The sequence below is a fragment of the Miniopterus schreibersii genome, assembly GCF_964146895.1.
Source record: "Miniopterus schreibersii genome assembly, chromosome: 16".
Taxonomy (NCBI): domain Eukaryota; kingdom Metazoa; phylum Chordata; class Mammalia; order Chiroptera; family Miniopteridae; genus Miniopterus; species Miniopterus schreibersii.
In genome coordinates, this window is record NC_138116.1 from 7,488,829 (window position 1) to 7,514,606 (window position 25,778).

A 25,778-nucleotide genomic window follows, 5' to 3' on the forward strand; every position below is an offset into this window, starting at 1 on the left:
CTTCAAGGTGCAGCTAAACCAGCACCGAATCTTCCAGAATCCTTTCGTGATATCCCACCCAGGAGAAGTGAAGGCCTGCACTCAGGCGCTTCCTCTACCCTCAAGCTGTCTGTCGTGGGACCTGGGATGTGCCACTGGGTTGGTGTATGTGGCTGTCTCCCACTACTAGACTAGAAGCCACTTGGAGACGTGTCTCAAATGTCTTTGTTATCCCAGTGTCTATCAATGTCTGACACATAGTAGGTGCTCAATGAATGTTTGTTAAATGGAGGAATATATAAATGATCCACCCAAGCCTCAATAAGATCCCTACTCCCTGCAGTCCTTGCCCAAGCCCAACTCTTTCCCTAAGGAGAAGAGGAAAGCATTTTAGAGAGCTGGACTCCCCTCCCACCATGGTCAGGGCTGCCAGGACGTAGATGATGGGCAGGAGCTGGAGCAGAGCCACATGGGTGCTGAAGGCCACAGCACAGGCTGCCTGGTCATGCTCTTGGGTCCACTGTGTGTCATCAGCTAACTCCCCCAGGCAACGCTCCTGGACTGTGGAAGCTCCACCTCTTCCCACCACATCTTAAACAAGTCCAGGACCTGTCTCAGGTGGGGTGCCTCTCACCAGGCCTTGCAACAGAAATGAGAGGCAGTGGCAGTGTGGCTGATGGGCCTATCTACCTGGTGCTGCACTGGGCAGACCCCTGAGGTAAGCCTCATATGTAGAAGAGGGTAAAGGGGGGATAAACGGTGATGAAAGGAGACTTGACTTCGGGTGGTGAACACACAATGCAATATACAGATGATATATTATAGAATTGTACACTTGAAAACTATATAATTTTATTAACCAATGTCACCCCAATAAATTCAATAAAAATTAAAATAAGTAAAATCAGTTAAAAAATGAAACAAGCTAGCCTAATCCAGTACCCTGGCTCACCTCCACCTTCTCCCTTGCACGTCCACTCCCTTAATCTTTCAGCCCTCAGGACAACAAGGCCTTGGTCAGCATCAAACAATCTTGGGAACAAAGCCTCGGGCCTGTTGACCAGAGAGACAGTTTTAGTCAAACTAAAGATAACATCTTGGCCTCAACTGTGTCTCAGCTCCAGACCCAGAAAAGTGAACCGACTCCAAGGACCACACCCTTGTGAAACTAGATGAAGCGATGTCATGGCTGATATCAGGACCAGATGCAATGGTCAGCTATCCCCTACCCTGGCACCAACCAACGAGTAGAGATCATAGCCCTAAGTCCCTTAGTCAGGATGATGAATGGTTTTCCCTCTATATAACTCATCCCCTGGAAGCAATCAGAGAGCTAGATCTTTGAGCACGACCTCACCTGTGTCCTTGGATGTGGTGCCATTTCCTTAAAAAGAAACCTTTACTTCCTTGGCAACAAACTCCTGTTTGCATTTAGTTGGGCTTTGAAGCATGCACGCAAACAAACCCCTCTAGGTGAGTAACACTACCTACAATCTGGAGTGGACTGCTCTTTTCTTCAGTCTCTCCTTGCCTTCCATGTGTGGGGCCACTTTCAGATTTCACCCAGGAAGCTCCCAAGGTTTCCAAACAACAACAGGGCCAACAGACACTTAAACTTTAGAAAGAGAATAAATACATAGGATGAAATCAGTCATCAATAGAAAGGACCCAAGAGACTGTGTGAAGACCCCAAATCCAAACTGGGTGACGGAACAACCTCAGGGACGGAGAGCTGGATAGGGACCGTAAACGGAAAGCTCAAACCAAGTCAACTGCATTGTACTCTAACGCGAGAAAGAATATGGGGAGGGCACCTCTGAAGGGGATGAACAGAGGCCAAATAAATCATTTTGGGAGAGAGTACTTTTTACCCATGAACACGAATATCTGGCCAACCTGACAGATGTATCTGTAGAGTGAAGACACCTGATGCTACTGAACTTGGATATCGTCCTCATTGCTTTGCTTCTATGCTGTCTCCAATAACATATAAAAGTCCTGACTCCCATGTAGGTCTTCCTTCAAAAAGGTACTCTGTTGGCAAATAAAATTATCCAGCTAACTGATAATTATATTTTCCACTAGAAAGGAACGAACTCACACTCTAGCTTTTATACATCAGTTTGATTAGCATCAGTGTATCTTCTGAAGCCTGCTTATCTCTGCAAACTAATGGAACTAGGTTTCTGGCCCTACAGAATGGAGGACCAGACAATGGAAAAAGGGCACGCCAATGTATGGCTATTGTCATCCTTAGGCAGGTCTTGCTTGCAACTGCAAGTTTAGTAACATACTAGTAAGTCTCTTCAAAGCTCTCCTCCACGGACACTTGTGTCAAACATGTGAAACTACCTCATTAAGAGCTTCTATTGTTACTTCAGTAACTAAGTGATTTTGAATGAAGCTCAACACAATGTTTGTACTATAAAAACACATTAAAAAAAAAAGCCCAGTCAGTGTGGCTCAGTTGGTTGAGAGTCGTACCATGCACCAGGAGGTTGCCTGTTTGATTCCCAGTTAGGGTACATGCCAGGTTGTGGGCTTGATCCCCAGAAGGGGGTGTGCAGGAGGCAGCTGACCCATGTTTCTCTCTGGCCGATGTTTCTCTCTCTAGAATCAATAAAAACATATTTAAAAAATAATAATGTTTGTGCTCAATTTTATTCTATACAGTTAGGGCAAGCTTCCAGTGAATGTCGCTTAATGCATACATACAACACACTTACATGGTTTTAAATTATTCTACTTATAGGAGAAAATGCTAATTGTATCTTACTAAATTGGGTTCTTCTAAGAAGTTCATGAACAAAATTCCTAAGAAATTTGTTTAAGAAACTCTGAGTTGTAGAATTTCCACTTGGAACAATTTATATATATATTTCCAAATAATGACTCCCATCATTTTAGTAATTATATGTTGATAATATTTGCTCAATGATACCGAGACATTACATACTGTGCATTATGTTTGCAGGAGGAAGGGCAAGAAGGGTTCACTTCCTTTTCCAAGTATTAAAGGGCTCGCAGTACTTCATTAATTATAGACTATTTTCTGCAACACTTGTAAAATGGAAACTACCCTTGCTGAAACCCAGTCAGATGACTTTTTAAAAGCAGCTCTGAAATGTCTTTTGAGAAGTGAGAGTGCCTTTTGCAACAGATCTAAGCCCACCCAGGTAAAATGATTTCTTTGTGTCAGCATTTCCCAAAAATACGTTCTGGGAAAAACCACTTGGAGAGATATTAATAGGGTGTTACTCAAGTTCCTACAGTCAAAATACTTGAGAAACACCAGGCTAACCAAAGTTAGAAGAGTTCCATTACTGCAGGGCTTCTCAGCACAAATTAACATTCTATTATGCACTGGGCCCAGAGACCCCAGTTCAAATCCCAAACTTATCTGCCCATCTTCTATTTCCCCCTCAGGAATGCATTAAGGTCGTAAAAGCTTCTTTATATGAAATATTCCCCAACACAATCTTCAGAACAGTGTGAGAGAGAGCAAATCGGGTCCGCAGCAGGACATGTACCACCACTGTGCCAGCACATGCAGGGGGACAGGGTGGCACAGACCCTCGTTCCAGTGTGGAGGAAGCTCCAGTTCAAAAAACGTAGGCAGTTAGTGCCTGTGGCACGTGGCTGCCCAGGGAGAGAAACAAGCCAGGCCAGTACTCCGCAAGCAAGCTAAAATCGCGACAGGCCCACCTCTCCTGGGTCGGAGGAGCCGACTCTCAGCCTCCCCACCTCCTCTCCCACAGGGCGGGCATCCGACCCCTGCACCCCGGTACCCCCGTCCACCTTCCAAACTGCACGCCTCGTGGTCCCCCCGTACCCCCATTCTTCTTCCAGGGCCACAGCTCCTCGTCGCTTCTAACGCCTCTCTCCCGTCTCTGGCCACAATTCAATACTAAGGTGCTTTTTTTTTTTTTTTTTTTTTTTTTAGTTACCTGACTTTTTAAAATGGGTCTTTTCTCTCGGATATAGCAATACGAGCCCTAAAATCACCTATTTTTAAATTGGGGCGTCACCATTCTTTTCCACGAGCCAGCGGGCCTCGAGCAGTTACAAGAAGTAAACAAAGCCCACGGCGCCGGGTATCCGAGGGGCCGATCCCGAGGCATCACTTCGGGAGAACGGGACGCCGGCCCCACGGCTTCAAGGCGGCCTCCCCGTCCCCCCAGTGCCGCGGCACCGCCAAGGGCCCGACTTCTGGGGTCCACGCCCCCACCCCACAACCCACCAGAGCCCGAAGCAGGTACATAAAAAAGCACGCGCCAAGACGCCTCAGGCTACCTGTGAACTGTGCCGACTGGGCAGGGTGGGGCGGGGCCGGAAGTCAGCCGCCGGAAGTCCGCCTCCAGGGAGCCCGCGTTCCTCTCTAGGAGTTTGGAGGAATCCTCACCTCTATGTTCTAGACCTCGCTCGGCCCCGCGGCGTAGGGAAAGGGCTCCCGGGCTTGCGGGGTGGAGCGCGGATAACCGGCCTCGGGACACTTACCTTTTCATACCTCAGTGCACCTGGCCGCGCTACTACCAGAGAGTCGGAAATTGCCCGTATCAAGATTTAAAAAAATTAAGATCCGGGAACTCGAAAGGCACCCCCAAACCCCTCAGCAGTTCTCTAGCAGGTTTTTTTTCGTGCATGCACACATAACATTTAAAAAAAAATTATTGACATGCGGTCTAACTTTCATGCAATAACACTGCTAAAGTGACCCCCAATTTTAAAAAAGGTTTTACATTTGAGGTATCTTTTTGAACTTGAACTCCAGGCTGGGCCTGGCTCTGGCGCGACCGTCTCTTGCAACAGACCCAATACTGCAGCGCCGAACGCGCACACCTGTCCTCCCCCGCATCCCCAGGGCCCCAGGGGCGATCTGTGGGTCCCGAGGTTCACGTTAACCAACTGTTATATACTCTCTTATTTGAATTTTCCACTCTAAAAATAGAAAGAAAATTATGCAAATATAAATACAGAATGTAGTAAAATTAGAATTGTCTAGGTTTAAACCACGTAACATAGCATCCAACACAAATAAGGGTATGTTGTAACTCTGGGCAGAGAGAATGTAAGTGTGCAATCCTGTTACCAAACTACTCACGACATTCTATATCAAAAACCACTGAATATGTCTGGGCTCTGACCCATGAGAGACCATCTGTGGAAAATTGATCCTAAGCAAATAATCTAAGAGAAAGGACAAGCTGCGTTTCTGAAGTGATTCTGCGATGGACAGCTGTTGATGTTGCTTGTTCAACATCCAGTTCTCTTTTACTTTTAAAAAAAGTATATGTTTGTATTGATTTTAGAGAGAGAGGAAGGGAGAGGGATGGATAGAAACACCCATTAGCTGCCTCCTGCACGCTGCCTACTGGGGACCGAGCTCCAACCTCCTGGTGCATGGAATGATGCCCAACCAACAGAGCCCCACCAGCCAGGGTAGCCAGTTTTCTTTTTTTCTGACTTTAGCACTATGATTTTTCAGCAGGAAGCCAGCTAGCTCTCAATTCACTTTGGGCCTGGCCCATCAGAACATCCCAGCATGGCCTGGAGGTAAGGTATGAAGTCAGAGGCCAGGCTGCCTGGTCCCAATCCTGGCCCTGCTGCTTCCTAAGTGCATGGACTTCCGCTTGCTACTTACACTCTCTGAGTCTCAATTTACTCATTTGTTGAATGGGTATATTAATAACAGACATCTTCCTCATAGGGTTGTAGTGAGAACTAAATGATGGAGCAGGTATACGAATGCCTGATATGTATGTCTTACCATCATCATTTCCTACCTCTGCACCTCAGAGCTGGCTCTGACCACCTTTCCTTTCTTCACTTTTGCTTTTGCTTTTCACCTACTCCAGTATCATCGCCTGCATTAATCCCAGAATTATATTTTATATTTTTCTTCCCCACTGGGAATGTCTTTGTAGTGGAAGCCTGGCCAATTTTTTCTCCTTTTTGTAATGTAATGGCTCGACTTAAGCTTTGATTACTAAGGCATCAGCTTCAAAGACAGCTCTCCCAATAGACGCTTTGTCAGCCACGGGACCCTCCCTTGAAGAGCCAGGCCCCCTCGGAACTGAGGCTCCTTTGTTTGAGAGATCCCGGTTGATTTCAAGAACTGACCAATTGGACTACTTGTTCGTTTTCTCTTCCTGTGCTTTAAATTCCGGCTCTTACGTTTTAAATTCACTAATAAACAAAAGAAACTGACGGACAAAATAGGTCCAGAGCATGGATGCATGGAACAGACTGACAGATCTCAAAAGAAAGGGGGGTAGGGTGGGAGGATGGGAAAAGATTAACCAAAGCACTTATATGCATAGCCCATGGACACAGACAATAGTAGGGTGAAGGCCTGGGGTGGGGCGGGGGCTGGGTGGAGAGGAGCAAAGGGGGGAGGAATGGGGGACATGTGTAATACTGTCAACAATAAAAATAAATTTAAATAAATAAATTCACCAATAAGAGTGAGCCAGGGGAAACCTGAGGCCCCCCATCCTCGACCCCAGTAAAAAACAGAACCCCAGGCCCGTTCTCTCTGTCTTTCTCTCTCCCTCTCTCTATCTCTCCCCTTCTCCCCTTTCCTAAACCTTGCTGCGTAGCCCCAGGTATACTGTGTAATTTTCAGGGCCTGTAAATAATAAACCTATATCTTTTCAGTTTCCTGATGGTTATTGCTGAAGGGCATCTTGTAATCATAATAAGAACCACAAGGGCTTGTTGAGCCACAACATTTGCTATTAATAGGCTGAGGCCAGCTGCAAACACCCCTAAAGGCAGGACCAGGTCTTATTTACCTTTATACCTTGTCAGGCCACATGCCAAACCTGACAAGCTCAGGGAAGGCCTGCATGGTGGCCTTGCAAACTCAGAGAACTAAAATAACAACAAAAGATGGTCTGAAATTAAAACTTTTTAAACATAAGCAGTTTGTGGTTGGTAGCTGACCAGCGGGTGCACAGAGGGACTCTGCCCAGCAGGCCCTGTATGCTCGCTGGGTAGCAAACAGGGCCTCTGGTTTTCCTACCAGAATATGTTTTCCTGGGCTCTTCTTGCCTTTCTAGCAGGAGCTAGAAAGAAACATGCACGCATCTAAGGTGTTATTTTTCCTCTGTATGATTTCTTTTTAGAATTGCAAATGTAATGCACAAATGAATGAAATGCAAACAGGGTAGAGTACAGGCAATGGCTCAGGGAAACAGACGAGCGCCTCTGTCCAAGTCCGGGAGACGTCTCTCCAGGGGCAGGAGGCACTGTATTGAGCTGCGGTAAGTGCTTGGGGACAGACACAGGGTCGACTCTGAGAACTCTCCTCTGGGCATCCACACTCTCAGAGACGTTTAACCCACTGTGCTGCTTCTGCACGGTTTGCCTCCCTGAGCCCCTCCCACTCCAATCCTTGCCCTTCTCTGCTCTGCTCTGTGTCCCAGAAGGCTGACCCGAACAGCCTGCATCACCCAGGCTCCATTGCCCTCTGGCTTACCGTCAGGACTGAACAGAGGAGGAGAGAGAAAGGGGGTATTTATCCCCTTGGTGTCTTTTTAGGCTTTATCTATTCCGAAACCCAATACAGTGAACTGAACTAAATTGCTGAGTTGACCGGGGGATGTTAAGACATTTTCCTGCTGAGGTCACTTTAGGCCTGGGTTTTAAAGGGCACTGCTGTGTGGATGACCACATAATTGTGCCTGGATGACATTAATCCTACAGGGGACAAGGTCCATGTTTATCACTTTGTATAGTGTCCAGGACAGCGTGACGCCAATTTAGTCCCTGAGTCACACCCCTCTGCTGCTGAGGACACGGATGACTGGAGTGACAATGGTGATGATGATGGAGTGTCTACTTACCTGACTGAGTCACAGGAGTATTTCATTTTAGTACTCCATCCCTCTGCTATATTGCAAGATAATATTTGCTTTTTGGGTTGATCCTTTCCTTGAGGTGTAGTTTACATGCAATGTTATGCTCTAGTTTTAAGAATACAGTTGGATGAGTTTTGATAAACTTACCTCTTTAACCACCACTCCTATCAAGATATAGAATGTTTGTCTCTTCAGACAGTTCCATTTAATCCCTGACCCAAACTCTCCACACGCCTCCATCCCTACCAAAGCCAACCACTGTCTGATCCCTGTCACCTCCATCTCCCCAACCTCACGGGATGCTGTGTCCTTGCCACTACTCTCAGAGCAAACTGATTCTTGCCTCCATGGCCATTCCTGTGCTCTTCTCTGATGTACCTGCATTTAGACCTTTTCACCTGGTAACTCCCCAGCTTCCTTTAGGACTCCTCCTCCAGGAAGTCTTCCTGATCTTCTCTTCCCACCCCTGGCTGGATAAGGTGCCCTGCTACAAAGTCCAGTATTGCATTGACTGGATCACCATTATAAATAGATTCTGTTTTTTAACATTTTTGTTAAAGTATTCTCCCCATTAACCTGTGAGCTCCCTGAGACAGAAATTGGCTGGTATTCTGCTTTGAATTCCTGACTCCAGCACAGTGCCTGACATGCGATATGTTAGTTGCTTAAATAAACAGGTGAATTAAATAAATTCTATTTTTCAGGACACAGTCATTAACTTCTAACATCACACTACATGCTTGACCCTTTTGGTTACAGGAAACAAAGACTCAAAACATGGGGGAGGGTTTGTAAAGAGGCATATGCCCTTGGAATGGCACAGAGCCAGGGGTGCCCTCGGGACCTCTCTGTTGGCCTCACGGCCCGTCCGCTGCCCTTGGCCTGCTTGGCTTGTTTGCTTCTTTCCTGATTGGCTTCCGCTCACCTTTCATTTCTGCTTCCTCTGCCCCTGACTTTACCTGTTTGGTTCAAGTTCATATTCATGAAGGTAATAATCTAACGAGCTCATCTAAGCTTTTCAGATCCACATCATGGCCACATTACGAGGTGGGGACTGGCCATTGGGTTACACATCCAGCATCTCTGGTCCAGCGAGCTAAGGGGTGGGTTTCACAGAATGGGGTTGCTTGGAGAGCAGGACTTGAGCGAGGAAAGAGTGGCAGGCCTTCTGAGGCCTCTCCTATCCTACTACAGAAGAAAGTCCCTTGTATTTTTGCCCTCTTGGCTCCTGAATAATCTTAGTTTTCTTATTCTTGGTCTAAGAAAAGCCAGTTGTCTCCTCTCTGCTTAGGGTTTATAGGATTAAGGAATATTAAAGTTGGAAGGAACCTCATAGTTCATCTGTTCCAACACATCCCAGTGTGTGTTCTACATAACACCAGGCCCCAAATATGCTCCACGAAGAAAGTCAGGATATTCTAGCACTTTCCTGGGGTCTCAGCTCATACCAGGAACACACACTGCTCAGTGATGGTCCCCTGTAGGGTCTGGGAACCTCTGTGGGGCAGGGGATCCAGCTCTGAATCAGGAATCCATGGAAAGCTCCAAAGGACACCAGCCATGAACCCCTTAAAAAGGTTTGCAAACCTGAGTGAGCGCTGTGTGAGCACACACAGCCGTGTTTCCTGAGAGGGTGTTCATAGCTCTCATCAGATTCTTACAAGAATATAGATAAAAACCACTGCTTTAAAGGGATGTGGGCCGACCGCGCCCTCCTGAGGCAAATCCCTCCCTGTTCTCTTTCAACCAAAACATTTTATCTGCTACACTCAGTAGCCACCCAACTTGTATACATAGAAAAGGCGCCTTATATGACAAAACATGAAGGGTTCCCATGATTACTTAGGAGGGTCACCCATTCATTTTCTAGATATGAAAACACTGAGGCCCGGGGAAGTGAAATAGAACTTGCTTAGCTGACCAGCCGGCTGCAAACGACTTTTCTCTCTTTTCCACGCCTTTTGTTAACCAGCATCGCCAATGCCCCTTACCACTTCCCCCCTAAACATCTCCAAACATCTGTTGAGAGGCAAGCCCTGTATGACACATTTCCCCATTCAATGATACAGCCGTCCTTCCGTTGGGTACAATTATCTCGCCTTTTTTACTTTTTCAGATAAAGAAACTGAGACCTAGAGACTTTAAGGAACTTGCCAAGGCTGCCCAGCTGGCAAGTGGCAGAGCTGGGAGAGGAACTGTTTGCCACCGCGCTTATTAGTAAGGGTGCCTGTCTCACTTCTGTACCTAACTCGGTCCCAGCCCGTGGGAGGCTCTGTCGCAGAGAGTTTACAGGCTGGATCTCTGCGACACAGCCTCCCGTCGGGGCCGCGTTATCGCAGGTCTCACCTGAGGCTCTGCGGGCTCCCGCGGAGCCACGCGCCGCTCCCTGGCGGCAGCTGCGCGCAAGCGCAGCGTATGCTAATAAGCCCCGCGGCGCGGCTCGCTGATTGGCTGGCGCGGATTCCAGCTGCTTTCCCAGGGGCGTGAGCCCAGCGCGAGTCGAGGGGCCCCGCAGGCAGCAGGCGCCCGCGCCCCGCGCCCTCCGGGTCCACCCCCCACCTCGCTTTGGACTTCGGGGCGTGTGCGAGGCAGGCTGGCTCTTTCGCTCGCGGGCATCTCTTTTTCTCTCCCCTGTGCGTCCTGGCTCTGAATTCGCCCAGGGTCCAGGATGACAATCCGACACCAAGGCCAGCACTACAGGCCCAGGATGGCATTTCTGCAGAAGGTAAGCGGGTCGGGTCACCTGGGCCCCGCAGGTGCGCGGGGACCCAACTCCGGGAAGTGTCCGCGGAGATGCTGGAGGCTCGGAGCGTGTGGGCAGGAGCGGAGGCGTCCCTGGTGGCCCATTAAGGCTGCTGCTGCTGCTATTAAAGGACTTATTTGCAGTGTGTGTGTTTTTTCAAGACGGTAATAATTAGGTTTCCGTGCACCCTGTCTATAGCGGAGAACGAAGCCAGGGCGACGGTCCGCTGGAGGCTCGGAACAACCTGTTACTTGGGAGAGGAGGGTGCCCGAGGCGGTTGAGCGAGGCTGTCAGATGGGAGGCTGTCTCCTGACATTATTATAAGGCACCTACATGTTTAATTAACATTTTCTGTTATTTTTCCGGATCCCAAACTGCAGTATTTTAATATGTGTGTGTGTGTGTGTGCACGCGTGCACTGACTGTGCAAACATCGATCATGAAAATGATATGATTTCTAGGATAAAGGGACACCCCACTCCCAGCACCCCTGGATCACTCATTCGAGGACGTGTACCTGCTTATCTCAGGTCTCTGTGTTGGCAGCAGATGTCAGAACCGCTTCTCTTCCATCAGAAGGACTTTCTCAGACCCAGGGGCCTGGCACAGGGTGTCCTGTGGTCGTGGGGGAGGTAAAACGAGGCTTGTGTTTGGGAACAAAGTGGCTCATTTTGTCCTGAACTCTTAACATCACCAGTGTCTGGAGAGGTCATTGGAGGATTCAGTCCTAGGTCACTTTTCCACCCTCCCTTCCATCCACGGCTACTTTTCACCGCGCCGTGTCCACCATCTTAGGCTTATCTTCTCAAGTGGAATTAGCTGAATGCTTTGCGACAAGCAGAGCCGTGCCCTGAGCCCCCAGAGCTCAGCACATGGGTGTAGCCAGTGCCGGCTGTCCTGATTTGCCCGGGACGTTCAGGGCTGAAACCTGGACAGTGTGGACACACAGAATGGTTGGCCACACTTGTTCTGCTCACTTTGAGAAACTTGTGCTCATATCCAGGTAGCTGAGGTGTGAGGCTCATCCACAGAACAGAGGTGGACCGTTGTCAGAAAGGACCCGAGAGCCGATAGGACAGGCCCCAGTTCCTAACAGCAGAGGGAACCCCCAAACCCGGTATCTGAAGGCCGTCTGTCATCTTCCAGGATTTCCCTGACGCCTTCTCCTTCCTCCCAGACAGGGCAGGCTGGAGGCTCAGGGAGGAATGGTCTGGAGACACTGTTTGTTTTCTGAACCTCAGACATTCTGTCCATCGTGGCTGTTATCTAGAAGATTCCTCTCTCTACCTCGGCCTTCTCACTGGAGTTCCAGTCCCAACCTCCCCTCCTCTACCCTCGCCTCCCCTCCCCCACAACAGCCTTCAGAAACACATCAGTTTTCTTTCACAAACCAACGCCCATTTCCTCGACCTGAAACCCTCCTCTGGCTTCCCATGTTCACAGGATAAAAAGTCCCAACTGCTCAGCCAGGACACTCAGGATCCTGCTCTCTGGCCTTACCTGCCACCGCCTTCCACACTGCCCGCCAGGGAAACAAAGCAAAGCAGCCACAAGCACTCGGTGGGGCTCTCGCCTCAACCTGCCCACCTTCCTCGAAGCCCTGGCCCTTTGGTGCCTCAGCTTCCTCCACTGGAAAGCCTGTTTCCCCTCTCACCTGCCAAACTCCCTCTCCCCTTCCTCCCAGGCCCAGTTCAGTGGCCCCTCCTCTGTGAAGACGGGTTCCTTCCCCTTTGCCTTGAGGGCTCGAGGGGAGAGACCTCATTACCGAGGTCCTTGACGGGTCACACAGCTCCCTAGAGCAGGAGGTAGGACAGAAGCAAGGTGTGCAGAGCCGGTCCCAAGAGCCAGTGCCGGGGGACCGGGAACAATGAACCTGCTGAACTAGACAGATGCCCAGCCTTCTGCAGAAGGACCCAGACCAAAGGAACGTGGACCTGGGTGCAACTGTCATTCACCACTCAATAAATAGTCAATGAAACAGTCAACGGATATTTATGAAGTCTGATGTATTCCCCCAACGGGGGCCTTATACGAGTTATCTCACTTTTTCCATAAGACAGTGTCATTATTAAACACGGACGTGTGAAATAACAGGGTGGTTCAGCAGGCTCACCAGGGGCTGGGGTGGCCCGGAGAGGGTAGGAGGGTGAGATGAGGGGGAGGCTGGGAGGGAGGGAGAGCCCAGAGCGGGGCCTCCTGTGCTGAGGAGTTCGATGCTCTCTGTGTTCAATGAGAAGATGTTTCATGTTGTAAAATCAGAGGCGAATAAATGAGCTGGTTTACAAGTTAGAAAGATGATTGTGACTAGAAGGTATGAGTTCTTCTCTACCCCGGCTGCACTTTGAGAAATATTGCTATCAAGTTCCCATTCTTAGAGTTTCAGATTTACCTAGGAGGCAATTAATTAAGTGGGGTGGAGCCTGAGAATTGGTTTTTTCAATTGTGTGTTTTTTGTTTTTTTTTGTTTTTTGTTTTTAGAGAGAGAGAGGAAGGGGGGGGAGAGAGAGATTGAGATTGATTTGTTGTCCCATTTATTGATGCACTCACTGGTTAATTCTGTGTGTGTCCTGACCAGGGATCAAACCTGCAACCTTGGCTTATTGGGACGATGCTCTAACCAACTGACTTACGTGTGAGGGTCTGAGACGATGGGGTCAGATGGCCGGGAGGTCAGCCCTCCCCCGTGTGGTCAGACGTATCAGCAGGAGCCCCTTCTGCTTCGCTAGCAAAACAACCCATGGTTCTGGGTTGCTTTCCCCATCTTTGTACAGAAAAGTACAGATTGCTGTGGTTCCCCTGGGAGCCTTCTCTGGCTTAAAGGAAAATTCCAGCCCCACAGATCTTGCACCATGAGTGACAGCTCCTTGATGCGAGCAGTGGGCGTGGGCGTGGAGGGTGGGATGCGGGGCCATCAAAGCCACCGTTTCTGCTCCTTCGTGATGTGGGGGTTCCCTGTCACGCCTGCAGTCACACCACAGCACGGTGGCATCTGAGAGAAGCAATGTGGGGCTGACACCCCGCCACCCCTGCCCCCAACACGGTGTCAGGTGGGGTCCAGCACAGCCTGGTTCTTGACATTTCTTTGCTGCCTGGGAAGGAGATCCGGCTCCTTGGAGGTGCCGGGGAGCTGAGTTCGGTTAGGAGTGGGCACTGACATTTGGGGTGGGGATGGCCATGCTCTCCTTAATCCCCAGAAGGATGCCCACTGGACAGAAGCTGGCACAGTTTAGAGCAGAAAGGAACAGGCTTCTCGCTCCCTGGAGAACTTGGGAAACAATCAGACTCTCTCCTGTCTGCGATGGGCAAGGGGGTTATCTGATGGAGGCAGAATGTAGAAAATAGAGCAAACATCCGTTTGCTTGGGCTGCCATGACAAACTGCCACAGGCTGGGTGGCCTAAACAATAGGAATTTATTTGCTCACAGCTCTGGAGTCTGGAAAGCCCGAGACGGTGGTGTTGGCAGGGTTGGTCTCGTGTGTGGCCTCTCTCCTTGGCTTGCAGAGGGCTGCTTTCTCCCTGTGTCCTCATGTGGTCTTCCCTCTGTGCGTGTCTGTGTCCTAATTTCCTCTTCTTTTGTGTTTTTTGTTGTTGTTAATCTTCACCCAAGGATACTATTTTTCCATTGATTTTTAGAGAGTAGAAGGGAGGGAAGAAGGGAGGGGGAGAGAAAGAGAGAGGGAGAAACATCGATGTGAGAGAGACACATTGATTGGTTGCCTCCAGGTGCCCTGACAGGGCCGGGCAATGCAACTGAGGTATGTGCCATGGACTGGGAATTGAACCAGCGACACTTTGGTGGGTGGGATGGTGCTCTAACCACTGAGCCACGCTGGCCAGGGCCTAATTTCCTCTTCTTAAAAGGACACCACTTACCAAAAAAAAAAGAACAAAAAAAAAAAGAACACTAGTCATATTGGATTAGGAGCCATGCTAATGGCTTCATTTTAACATCATTACCTCTTTAAAGACCCCATCTCCAAACGGTCACAGTCTGAGGCCCTGGGGGTTAGGACTTGAACATATGAGTTTGGAGGGGACACAGTTCGGCCCCTAACAGTTTCTCAGAGACGGTGCTACCACCAGCCAGAGTCCCCTCGTTTTCTCGTCAGGTGACTGGAGTGACCCCTCTAAGGAATTTACACAAGGAGGGCCCTGAGGAACACTGATTGGCATCCTAATGGGCCCAACTCCCTCACTATGTTCTCGGGTCCCTGTGATGTCCCCCCCTTTCTGGAAAGGGTGATACACCTGCTACAACGAAATCTGACTCCCCTCATTGTCTTTTAAAAATAACTCTCATTATTCCTCCTCTGAAGGTTATTTTCAAACTCTTTATAACGAGATTTTTTTTTTTTTTTTTTTAATGTGAAGAAAAGTGATCAACTCCCCTGACTTTCTCTCAAGGAAACTCGGTTTCTACCTCATAAACTGAGTTTCTATTTCTTCTCCAACATCCAGGTCCTCTGTTTCCTCAAAATGATGCTGTTACATCTAAAAATTACTTTAAAATAAATGTGGGTTTCCATTGGCAGGTCCTCACATCTGAAAATCAGGCACCCCTCACCCGAGGATATTTTTTTCCATTGCTTTTTCGAGAGAGTGGGAGGGAGAGAGAGAGAGAGAGAAACATTGATGTAAGAGACACATCGATTGGCTGCCTCCCACACGCATCCTGACCAGGGCCGGGGATGGAGCCTGCAGCCCCGGTGTGTGCCCTTGGTTGGAATTGAACCTGGGGCCCTTCGGTCCGCAGGCTGACACTCTAACCACTGAGCCAAACCAGCCAGGGCGCCAGGTGCTTCTTGAAGCAGCATCTAAATCCAAGGCTCATGGTTAGTTGAGAACTCTGGAGTAACTCCCACAGCCCGTGGCTCCTCAGTGACCTGGCCATGTCCAGGAGGAGTGGGGCCACCTCCCACCGCGCCCCCACCCTCTCTATTCTCCTCGCTGCTGTGGGCCACTGTGCTGATCCAGTGGCCCGAGACATTGCCAGGCCTTAACTTTGCAAAGACCAAGGACTGCAGCTCTGCGTGGAGTGGAAATGAAGTTTCCGTTCCAGAACAAGTCCGTGAGCCGAGAAAGTGTCCGTGCAGATGAAGCCAGGCTGCAGTGGGTCCTGCACGAGGAGCCCCAGGCACCACCTGGGCCCAGGTCAATCTCTCTCGCTGGCTGAGCCGCTGGAGCAGGGCCCGGAGCGACCTTGACCTGGCCCCTGATCGTGGTTGTTTCTTGAGATTGTGGTTCAGCTGCAAATGCTGGTTTAGCAACAGAATGAAAGAGGAATCTCAGCCCTCAGCACTGACTCCGGACATTGTCCCACACTCCTTCCTCCTTGGGGAGGTGGGAGCCTTCCAGCTTCAGGAGCTGGCCAGCTGAGAGGCAGGTCTAAGTTGTCCAGTTCAGGGCTCCTCAGCATGATTCTGCCCCCTCCGGTGCAGCTGGGCCAAGCTCTAGTGCTCTATTTTTACATTTTATTTTATTGTGGTAGGAACACTTACTATGGAAATTTTAAGTGTGCAAACAATATTGTTATCTATAGATCCCTAGAATCTACCCATCTTGCTTAACTGAAACTTTATGCCCTTTTATAAGCTACTCCCCTTCCCCTTCCTCCAGCTGCCGGAAGCCACCACTCCGCTCTGTGATTCTATTTTGCCTGTTAGACACCTCACATACGTGGAATCAGGTAGTCCTTCTGTGACTGGCATGTGTCACTTAGCAAAATGTCCCCCAGGCCCACTCACGTTATCGCATATCGCAGTCTTTCTTTTTCTTAAAGGCTGAATAACATTCCTCTGTGTGCATGTGCCACGTTGCCGTTCTCTGTGCCCCATCAGTGGACATTCTGGTTGTTTCCACATCTTGGCTACTGTGAGCGTGGGGGTGCTCGTACGTATCCCTTTGAGATCCTGATTTCAATTCTTTTCCATGAATACCCAGAGGTGGGATCGCTGGATGGTATGGTAATTCTGTGTAATTTTTGGAGGAACCGCTATAAGGTTTTCCTTTTGCATTCCCAGCAACAATGTGCGACAGAGGTTCCTATTTTAATGTCCTCACGTGCTGCGTAGGGAAGCTGGGGCCTTCTCGCGCCGTCCCTCCCGGGAGTGCAGCCCCTTCCTCACTGTGTAGGGAAGTCCTGCTCCCCCTCTCTGCACGCTGTTTCGTGATCATCTCAGCCATCTGCATCTTCCTGGCTCTTATTACAATATTTTCCCTATTTTTTGGTGCAAAATTCAGCCTGCCATTGCCATCTAATAAGTACTTTGTGCATAGCTCGGTGATAAGTGCTTTAAATGATCGATTGCATTTAATCTTCACAACATTTCTCTGATGACGAGGTACTTGCAGTCTCCATTTTACGGAGAAGTGAGCCTCAGTGAGATTTAGCAATTTATAGAGCGACTACACTGGAGCAGGGGTTTGAATGGGGTGTTCATTCTGTGCACCCAGATGCCTAGTGTTTATCTGAGTTAAATTGCTCTTTTCTACAAACGCCTTCCCAGCTCTCTGAGGACTGGGAGTATCTCTTTTACCTCGTTGTATCCCCCACAGTACTGGGCATGTAGTACATGCTCAATAAATATGTGCTTAATCAATAAATATATTTAATTGATGAGTAGAGCTAGGTTTTTACTCCCAGGCTTCTAAACACAGCCCTGCATGCGAGGTTTCAAAGATGCATTAATTGTACAAATGCTACGAATAGTGATTCTGTCAAGAACCGCTAACATATGTCTCCTTATAAAGCATCTATCTTTATGTTTATAGGTCTCTATCTATCTGTGTCTTTATGCATGTATAACATATATCTTGCCTTATAAAGCATTTCCACACAGTCAGATTCCAAGAGATGACAAAACCATATCAAATAGTTGGATACGTACTATCAGTGTCCCCTTTTTATGCCAGAGGAAGGAAATTGAGAGAGGAAATCCTACAGTTAGGAGACAAAGGAAATCCTCCTGAGGCTGGGAGAACCTTGGGTTCCTTTTCTTTGGACTACAAGCACATGCCAACTGTAAAGGGACTTTGTAAACTGTAAAGGGCTGTACTAGTTAGCATTAGGGAGTGCTATTTTATTAAACAGCAGGACGGTAATGGTGATGTAACCAAGGTAGTTAAATTGAGGGGAAGCAGGTAGACCAGTGAGCGAGCTCTTTTAGTGTGGGGAGCGGACAGGTTGGTTTTCAGGTGCCACCCTCCCTGGGGACAGGTCCAGCTGTGCACAGCTGCCCTGACCTCCAGAGAGGGAAGCTTGGCCATTGGCTCTGAGTGGAAGGGCCCTTGCAGGGTTTTGAGCAGAGGTAACCTATCCTAAAATAATGAAAAGACTCACCCTGACTGCTCGGTTGGGAACAGACTGAGGGGTTGATGTGTCACAGTGAAGCCCCATCATTTCATGCCCAGACTATAGCAATAGCTTTGAATAAATCTCCCACTGTTCTCTACTGTGGCACCGTCTTCAGACTTCACTGTGTTCCCTCTGTCATAGACCACATTTCCAAAACGCAGGCCAGCTCAAGCTACTCCTCCTCAGAAACAGCTGCCGGGACAAAATCCACACTCTGGGAGTGGCACTCGAGGTCCACTGTGACCTGGCCTCCACCTGTCCCTCCAGCCTCGTCTCCCACACCCCCGGCAGCCATCCTCCCATGCCTTCACTCATCCTCTCTCTTTCTGTCTAGGAAAACCCTTTTTCATCGAGTCCCATCTCCTCCTGAGAGCCTCTGCAGAATGTCCAGGTCAGAATGCATCTCACACAGTGAGGGCACACGTGCCTGGAGCACACTGTTAGTTACTCAGTGCCACCCAGGCGGTACGCTCTGCTTTGTGTGTTCATCTTTGTGTCCCTTGACCCCTCAGTGCTTCAGAAAAAGCCCAACTCAGCCTCTGAAACGGTTCTGCTCAGCCAGATGTTTTGCTTCTGCCTTGCAGATTGAAGCATTAGTGAAGGACATGCAGAACCCAGAGACAGGGGTTCGAATGCAGAACCAGAAGATCCTGGTCACCAGCATCCCTCACGCCATGACAGGTAATACACCCTGTGATTTAGTCTTGCCTTCGAACAGACAACACACGGGGGCTGGCGAACTATAGCTAGTGGGCCAAATTTGGCCTGCAGCCTATATTTGTAAATAAAGTTTTATTGGAACACATCCACATCCCCATTTATGTATTGTCTTTGGCTGCTTTGACACTGCTGTAAATAGCAGTGAAGAGAGACCGTGTCACGGCCCACAAACCAAAAATATTTACCCTCTAGCCCTTTATAGAGTAAGTTTGCTGACTGCTGGCTCCAGGCTCCTTCTGAAGAAGGGGTAGGAAGGGAAGGAGGAAAGGACTCAGTAGTAGGTCACTGCAAAGCCATTCCTCCCAGGAGGTCATTTAAAAAATGTTTACTGTCACTTTCTGTTTGTTTGCCTTGTTTGTTTTTGTTTCAATGAAACCAGGTAGGAGAAAATAAAAACGATTTGGCAGAAAAAAATTGGTCTTTGTTCCACCTTCTCCTACCTTCTAATTTGTATTCAGACCCTTCTTAACGACCCTGTGGGGACAGCACCCTTGTGTCCTTTCTCCAGGTGTGGGATAAAGGGGTGCAGGGCATCATTTGAGGGTGTGGGCAGAAAGGGCTGGACCCCAAAATAAGAATGCATTTTGATAAATGTGTGACAGGTATTTTATGATTTGGGAGTTACAGCAAAGGGTATGTTTCCCACTGAGGCATATTAGCTACAGAAGCAGACAGCTTCTCAAAGCGTGAGCTGGGGCCTCGCCCTGTGTTGAGCTCCTTCTGAGCCCTCACTCTCTGCGCCACCCACAACATGACTATTAATTTTTCACTCAAGGTGCCTTAGTCTTTGCAGAGGCAAACTGGTTAACAGTCTCTTGATTCCCTTTCTGGCTGCTTAGAAGAAGGGTTTCCCCCACCAGCCATGTGTCACTCAGGGTTCCTTGAGTGCCAGCAACAGAAGACCAACTCTGTCTACTTGGAGCAAAAGAGGAATTGATTGGAATTCCACAGGGTGGCGCTCACGCAAGAAAAGGAAACTGACGAGCCAGACTTGGGAAAGGCTAGGAACCAGAGTAGCCTGGGCACCCGAAGAGCAGGGATCACTGGGCAGACTTTTCAGGGTGCCTCTGCTCTCCCCCAGCAGTTAAGATGCAGCTGTGGCAATTCTTCCAGGAAGCATCCCTGCCCCTGCCCTCTCTCTACCTCTGGTTGTGATGAATTCTGGCCTGAATTCCCCACTAGATTCAGAAGCCCTCAAGGGGAGAAATCTCCTTTTGCTCATCTGGGTAAGCCCAGATCTTAGCATAGCTGCGGGTCAGGGTAGAGATTTAATAGAAGTTTATTGAATGGGTGAACCAGTTCTGGTCTAGCACCAGAAGTTGAGTCAGGCTCCCTGGGGTTGACTCCTTCAGGTGCCTTTTTCTAGCTATGTAGCCCTAATCTCAATTTTCTCATTTTAGAAGCAGGAAAAGCGATCCCTGTCTAAGAGGATGAGTGCAGGAATTAAATGAGAGAGTACTGTGCACGTGGTCAGCATACAGCAGATGCTGGAGGGATGGCGATAGCTCAGTTTCCCACATTGTGTCAGTTAATACCCACAGTAAGGTTAGGGAAAGATATGACCCTCCCCTTTTTGCAGATGGGGCCCTGGAGATGCAAAGAGGTTCAGCAACTTGTCCCCATTTCACTAAACTTGTGCATGGCTGAGCTTGGACTGGAGCCCAGTTATGTGACTTCAGTGTCCATACTCTTACTCACTGCCACCCTGCGGAGCTGCTTCCCTTCCTTGCACACGAGGGGCGCTCGGTTCCTGGGCGGGGCTGCCCACCTCCTGCTGGTGAATTCCAGCTGCTGTTGGAACGGGACACAGGGAAGGCCTTGCCTCGTAGTTGCAGATGAGCACTAATAAAAGCAAATGGGGTAATTGGCATCCGTCCCCTCGGACAGCAGGTGACCTAGGACTTCTGGGGACAAAGGTGACTGATGTAGGAGCCTGCCCAGACTACGTGGTACAGATGCTGGTGGCCCCGTAATCTCATTTGGGCTATTTCAGGAAACAGTCAAGTGTGTGAGAAAGCCCTCGGCTGCTCGGTGGAAAGTGCTAATCAGTCTGCCGTCTGTCTGTGGAGCATTCGATGAGACTGGGGGTGGAAAGTCTAAAACAGCCAGTCCTCAGATTTGAAGTAGGATTTTAGGTGAAGTTTGCTTTTTTTGGTTAATCCTAACCTGAGGATAGTTTTTTCATTGATTTTTAGAGAGAGTGGAAGGGAGGGAGGAAAAGAGAAAGAAAGGAGAGAGGGAGAAACATCAATGTGAGAGAGACACCTTGATTGGTTGCCTCCTGCATGCACGCTGACTGGGGCTGGGGCTCGAACCCGCAACCCTTTGGGGATGGGTGGGAGGGGTGCACGGTCTCTCTTGCCCTTGTCTCTCTCTGCCTCTCCTGTTCTTTTTCCACTCCAGTCTTTACTGTGCGTTGCTGCAGGCCGGCCCCTAAGACTCGCAGGACTCAGGGCAAGAGTAACAATGGAGCCCACATTCCATGGTCCAAAGTTATAAATCACCCCACAAACAGTGACTAAAATCTGTCCCATCCTCCTGCTTTGACAAAAGTACCTTCAAGAGGACCTGGGAGGCCAGGTTTGAATTCTCTGACTCACTCAGAGTTTTCCCTGGGAACTTGGGGCATAGGAGAACCAGCCCCCCACCCTCAGCCCACCCCCATTTTTCTTCCCATGCCTGGCTCTGATTTAACCCACAGACGGCTTGCCTTGGATCTGGGTTTTTTCAGTGTTAAGACTTAGTCTGTTTGCTTTCTACTTGAGTCTGTGCACAAATCACTGTAAGGTAAGGAAGTAAGTGCCACAAGAGAGATGCAGACTGAGGGTGTGTAGAGGAGGTGAAGCTGGAAACCTGGCCAGAGTCAGATCACAGGGGGCCCTGAATTAGAAGCTGCAGGGTCTGGACTGAGCATCGTGGGGGTGGGGTGGGGGACGGGGGTCCCTGAAAGTTTTGAGCAGAGGAGGGACGAGGTCACAGCTGAGCAGGGAGGAGGCCAGTCGGGCGACAGTGTGGAGGTCAGTGGGTGTGTTAGGAGGCTCTGACCATGGCCAATGCTTCTGCTTTGCAGGGAGTGATGTTCTGCAGTGGCTCGCCCAGCGGCTCTGGATCTCCAATCTGGGTGAGCGCTCGGCTGGCACTCAGTTACCAAGGACGGCTGTGTGTGCAGCCCGTGAAAATCCCGGAGGGCAGAGGCTCGAGAGAGGCTTAGCCTGGGTCCCCGGGAAAGTGACATTGCAATCGAAGAGACAAGGCCTTCATGCGTAAAACAACCCGAATCCAAAGTGAAGGCATGATAATTGGAAGACAAAATGGTCTCATGCAAAATATTGAGAGCATGTAAATAACAGGGGTCACTGGGGAGGAGTCAGTCAAGACAGACTTCTTGGAGGGGGTGATGCGCACACATACCTGCTCTCGAAAGAAGTGATGCTTATGCATGGTGGAGGGGAGCTCGGAGGGTCTGCCTTCCCAGAAGGGGGAACTAGCAAGAGCAACGGCGAGAAATGGGATGAACAAGGAATGGAGAGGTACTGAGGGGAAATCAGGAGAAATTAGTTTTTCTGGGCATGGAGGGCAGTGGAGGGGCGGTGAGTGCATATTTGCAGATTCCGCGTTTTATCTGGGAGTTAGGCAATAGGAAGCCCTGGGGGAGTTTCCAGCATGGCAGTATGTGTGATGGTCCTATTTAAGCTGGGATGTTTGGCAGCATTTTAAAGGGTGGAATGGAGCAGAAAGAATCTGGGGACCAGACGTCCCACTAGAAAAAAAGGCTGTTGGTATAAGACATAAGAAATGAGGCTATGTGATGGAGGGAGTGAGACATGAAGAAGGAGGGTTGGGACAGTGTCTTCCCAAGGCTTGGAGGCTGAGCATGTGGGTTAGGTCCTTGAGCAGGGTGGGCCTAGAGGACTGGAGGACCCTCTCGATGATGGAAAGACAGACACCTCCTTTCACTGGTGCCTCTAAGAAAGAACAAAGATACATTTCCTTCCATTGATGCAAATTGAGTAACAAGACCATGTTTCCAAGCAAACTGGAGTGGGGAGGTAGGGAGGTGGGAGAAGCCCGAGGGTCTGGACCTGGGATGCAGGCAGAGTTGAGCTTGGGAGAGAAGTTGACAATAAACATGGTGGCCTTGTTTTTCATGGGGTGAGGAAGTATCTGGTGGTCAGAGATATTCTCTCCCTGCTTCTGGGGACTTCTGCAGACCTAAAGGGTCCAAAGAAGCTTCTCCAGGATTTCCCCAGCTATCATCCCTAAACACCTGCAGTGGACTACCTGTTAGCATTTGGGTTCATTGGCTCCCTTCCAGACCTACTGAGTTGTCATTCCCGGGGGGCTGGCTGGGGAGTCCTCCTATTAGCATGCTCCCCAACTGGTATTTGTCCACAGCCAAGTTCAGGAACCAGTGTCCTCACTCCTTGGTTGAAATTCTGTTAGGTTGGGGGCATCTCTTCTGGAGTTTGGGGTGCTGTGCATGGGCCAGGTACCGAGCTTCTGCCTTTGGTCCCTGCTCTGAACTTCCATGATTCCACTGCTTCTCCCCAGAGGCACAGAACTTGGGCAACTTCATTGTCAAGTACGGTTACATTTACCCCCTGCAAGACCCCAAGAATCTCATTCTCAAGCCCGATGGCAGCCTCTACCGATTTCAGGTGAGTCTTGGCCTGGACTTTGGATATTAATATGGGGTTAGTCTTATGTAAAAAGATAGTTACTTGGCTTCATATCCTCACAGATCAGGATTTTAGAAATAGTGGAGGGGGCTAAGGAAGTTTTATCTCTTAAGCCACAGGGCAGGGGGCTTATTGGGTCACAGCTGGCTGTTTAAGTGAGGTTTCTTGGTTTCTTTTGTAGACGCCGTATTTCTGGCCGACCCAGCAGTGGCCAGCTGAAGATACAGACTATGGTAACAGCCCTCCCCGCATGCCTTTGGTAGTGCTTAACATGCTGCTTATTTACTTGCTGCATTTTGGTGGCATTTGTCTTGCTGTCATCATGACCTTTACGGCAGTACACATGGGTACTGGGAATGTTCCTGAGGGAAGAGAGCCGGTCTGCTGAGCGATCTCTCCACCAGGCTGAGCACAGCAGCCTCATGCACAGAGAGGCTGCAGATGCGATTCTGAAATGTGGTGATGGAAAATGTCATTGTTTTCCTCTCTAGCCATCTATCTGACCAAGCGAAATATCAAGAAGAAAGGGGTTTTAGAGGACCATGAAAAGGTACAGAGATACTTTCAAGTAAAGCTTATTATAATTGAATAGAATATAGTCTCGAGCTGTTTTTCCCCTGTTCCTCCCATTGCTACATTCATATGTATCATCATCTGTCCATTTCTCCATCCATCATCCATCATCTATAACCCATCATCCATTCATCCATTACCCATTTATCCATCCATCTGTCCATCATCCGTCCATCCATCCATCCATCTTCTATCCATCCATCCATCATCCATCCATCCATCCATCCATCTTTATCCATCCATCATCCATCCATCCATCCATCCATCCATCCATCCATCCATCCATCTTCCATCCATCCATCCATCCATCCATCCATCCATCCATCCATCCATCCATCTTCTATCCATCCATCATCCATCCATCCATCCATCCATCCATCCATCCATCCATCTTTATCCATCCATCGTCCATCCATCCATCCACCATCCATCCATCCATCCATCCATCCATCCATCCATCCATCCATCCATCTTTATCCATCCATCATCCATCCATCCATTCATCCGTCCATCCATCCATCCATCCATTATTTATCCATTTGTCCATCTATCACCCATCCATCTGTCCATCCAGCTATCCATCCATCCATTCACCCATCTATCCATCATCATCTCTCCATTATCCATCCATATATTTAGAAGCAGCTCCTTGAAATAAATTCTTCCCCATGCTGAGCTTCAGTTTCTCCTGCTGTAATTTAAGCCCTTGCTCTCCCCAAACAATATGAATAAATATGTATGATAATGCATATTATTTGGTGAACAGATTTGAATTTGAGTTTGTGATGAGCACACAATAGTATAGACTTTTGTTTTAGGCTAGATGAGTCAGAGTTCTCAGAGGACACACCCTAACACTCAGAAGGCTAGATTTCTGGGCAGATGGCAACAATTCTGCTGTGTTTTATGTTTTACAAACATGTTTTTAGAAAAGCCAGCATCACACCAGCATTAGGTCTCATCTTTGTGGATTTGTGATGCTCTGTTGTTGAATATTGAGTTTCCATGTTCCTCCCCACATGGTTCCCTTCTTCCTAATCAGATTGGGGTACATGTATTTAAAAAAGGCTTTTTGAGAATTTGGTGATACTCCTTGAATAAACATCTATGCAAAACTGGGGCGAAGGCCCTGTGGCTGGGCCTAGTTTCCACAGAGCCAGGGGCATGCCCTCGTTGACTTAGGGCTTCTGCCCACTGCATGTGGCATATGTCATGGGCCTCAATGTTCTCACTTTGTTTTCCTTCCCTAGGAAAATTACAATTTCTTGAACAAAAAAATTAACTACAAGTGGGACTTTGTTATTATGCAGGCCAAAGAGCAGTACAGGTGAGTGAAAGGTCATGCTCGTTCTCTGGCTGTCCTTCCCCCCTCCCTCCCTTGTTTCCTCTTAGTAAAATAAACCTTTATTGGGCATTTATGTGTCAGACACTGAGTTAGGTGTAGGGAATATAAAGACACAGCCTAGTGGGTCAGGCAGATGATCATGAGGCGATAGTGAGATGAGCGCCACAGGCAGGAGTTTGCAGAAGGAGCCGTAGAAATGACATTGAACTTGGAGGCTGCATAGGAGGCGTCCAGGTGAAGGATGGTGATGGTGGATGGAGCAGCAATGAAGAGGGAAATAAGGGCCATGGGGAGCCACAGAAAGATCTGAAGCAGCGGAGGTATATAATCAGATTCACACATCAGCACCACCCACTGCTGCTCTCATTTGCCTGCTGTCCATGTCAGAAATGGAGTTGATATCCTCCAGGAGGGCTCTGTCTTGTCCATGAGAGCCAGATGTAAATGCTGGGGAGGGTGTATCAGTCAGTATGAGGTTCGGCTATTGTAACAAGCAGCTCCCACACCTCAGGAGCGTGAAAC

The 25,778-nt window shown here is 48.9% G+C and overlaps 2 protein-coding genes across 4 annotated transcripts in view; one reads left to right on the forward strand and one right to left on the reverse strand.

Moving 5' to 3' along the window:
* GNA13 (G protein subunit alpha 13) overlaps positions 1–4,294 on the reverse strand; it is a 49,869-nt gene extending 45,575 nt beyond the window's left edge. The window contains exon 1 of the mRNA XM_081162630.1: positions 4,273–4,294. The gene's annotated coding sequence lies outside the window, so the exon portion shown is untranslated. The remainder of the gene's footprint in view (positions 1–4,272) is intronic.
* Positions 4,295–10,286: 5,992 nt separating this feature from the next.
* RGS9 (regulator of G protein signaling 9) overlaps positions 10,287–25,778 on the forward strand; it is a 45,293-nt gene continuing 29,801 nt past the window's right edge. For 2 of the 3 annotated variants that reach the window (XM_081161928.1, XM_081161929.1), the window contains exons 1-7: positions 10,287–10,566; positions 18,524–18,620; positions 21,730–21,780; positions 23,211–23,317; positions 23,520–23,571; positions 23,830–23,888; positions 25,162–25,238. In XM_081161928.1, coding sequence (XP_081018054.1) covers positions 10,510–10,566; positions 18,524–18,620; positions 21,730–21,780; positions 23,211–23,317; positions 23,520–23,571; positions 23,830–23,888; positions 25,162–25,238 — 500 coding nt within the window. In that variant the 5' untranslated portion in view covers positions 10,287–10,509. Of the gene's footprint in view, positions 10,567–18,273; positions 18,331–18,523; positions 18,621–21,729; positions 21,781–23,210; positions 23,318–23,519; positions 23,572–23,829; positions 23,889–25,161; positions 25,239–25,778 lie in introns of all 3 variants that reach the window. The other variant, XM_081161930.1, reaches the window with a different exon arrangement.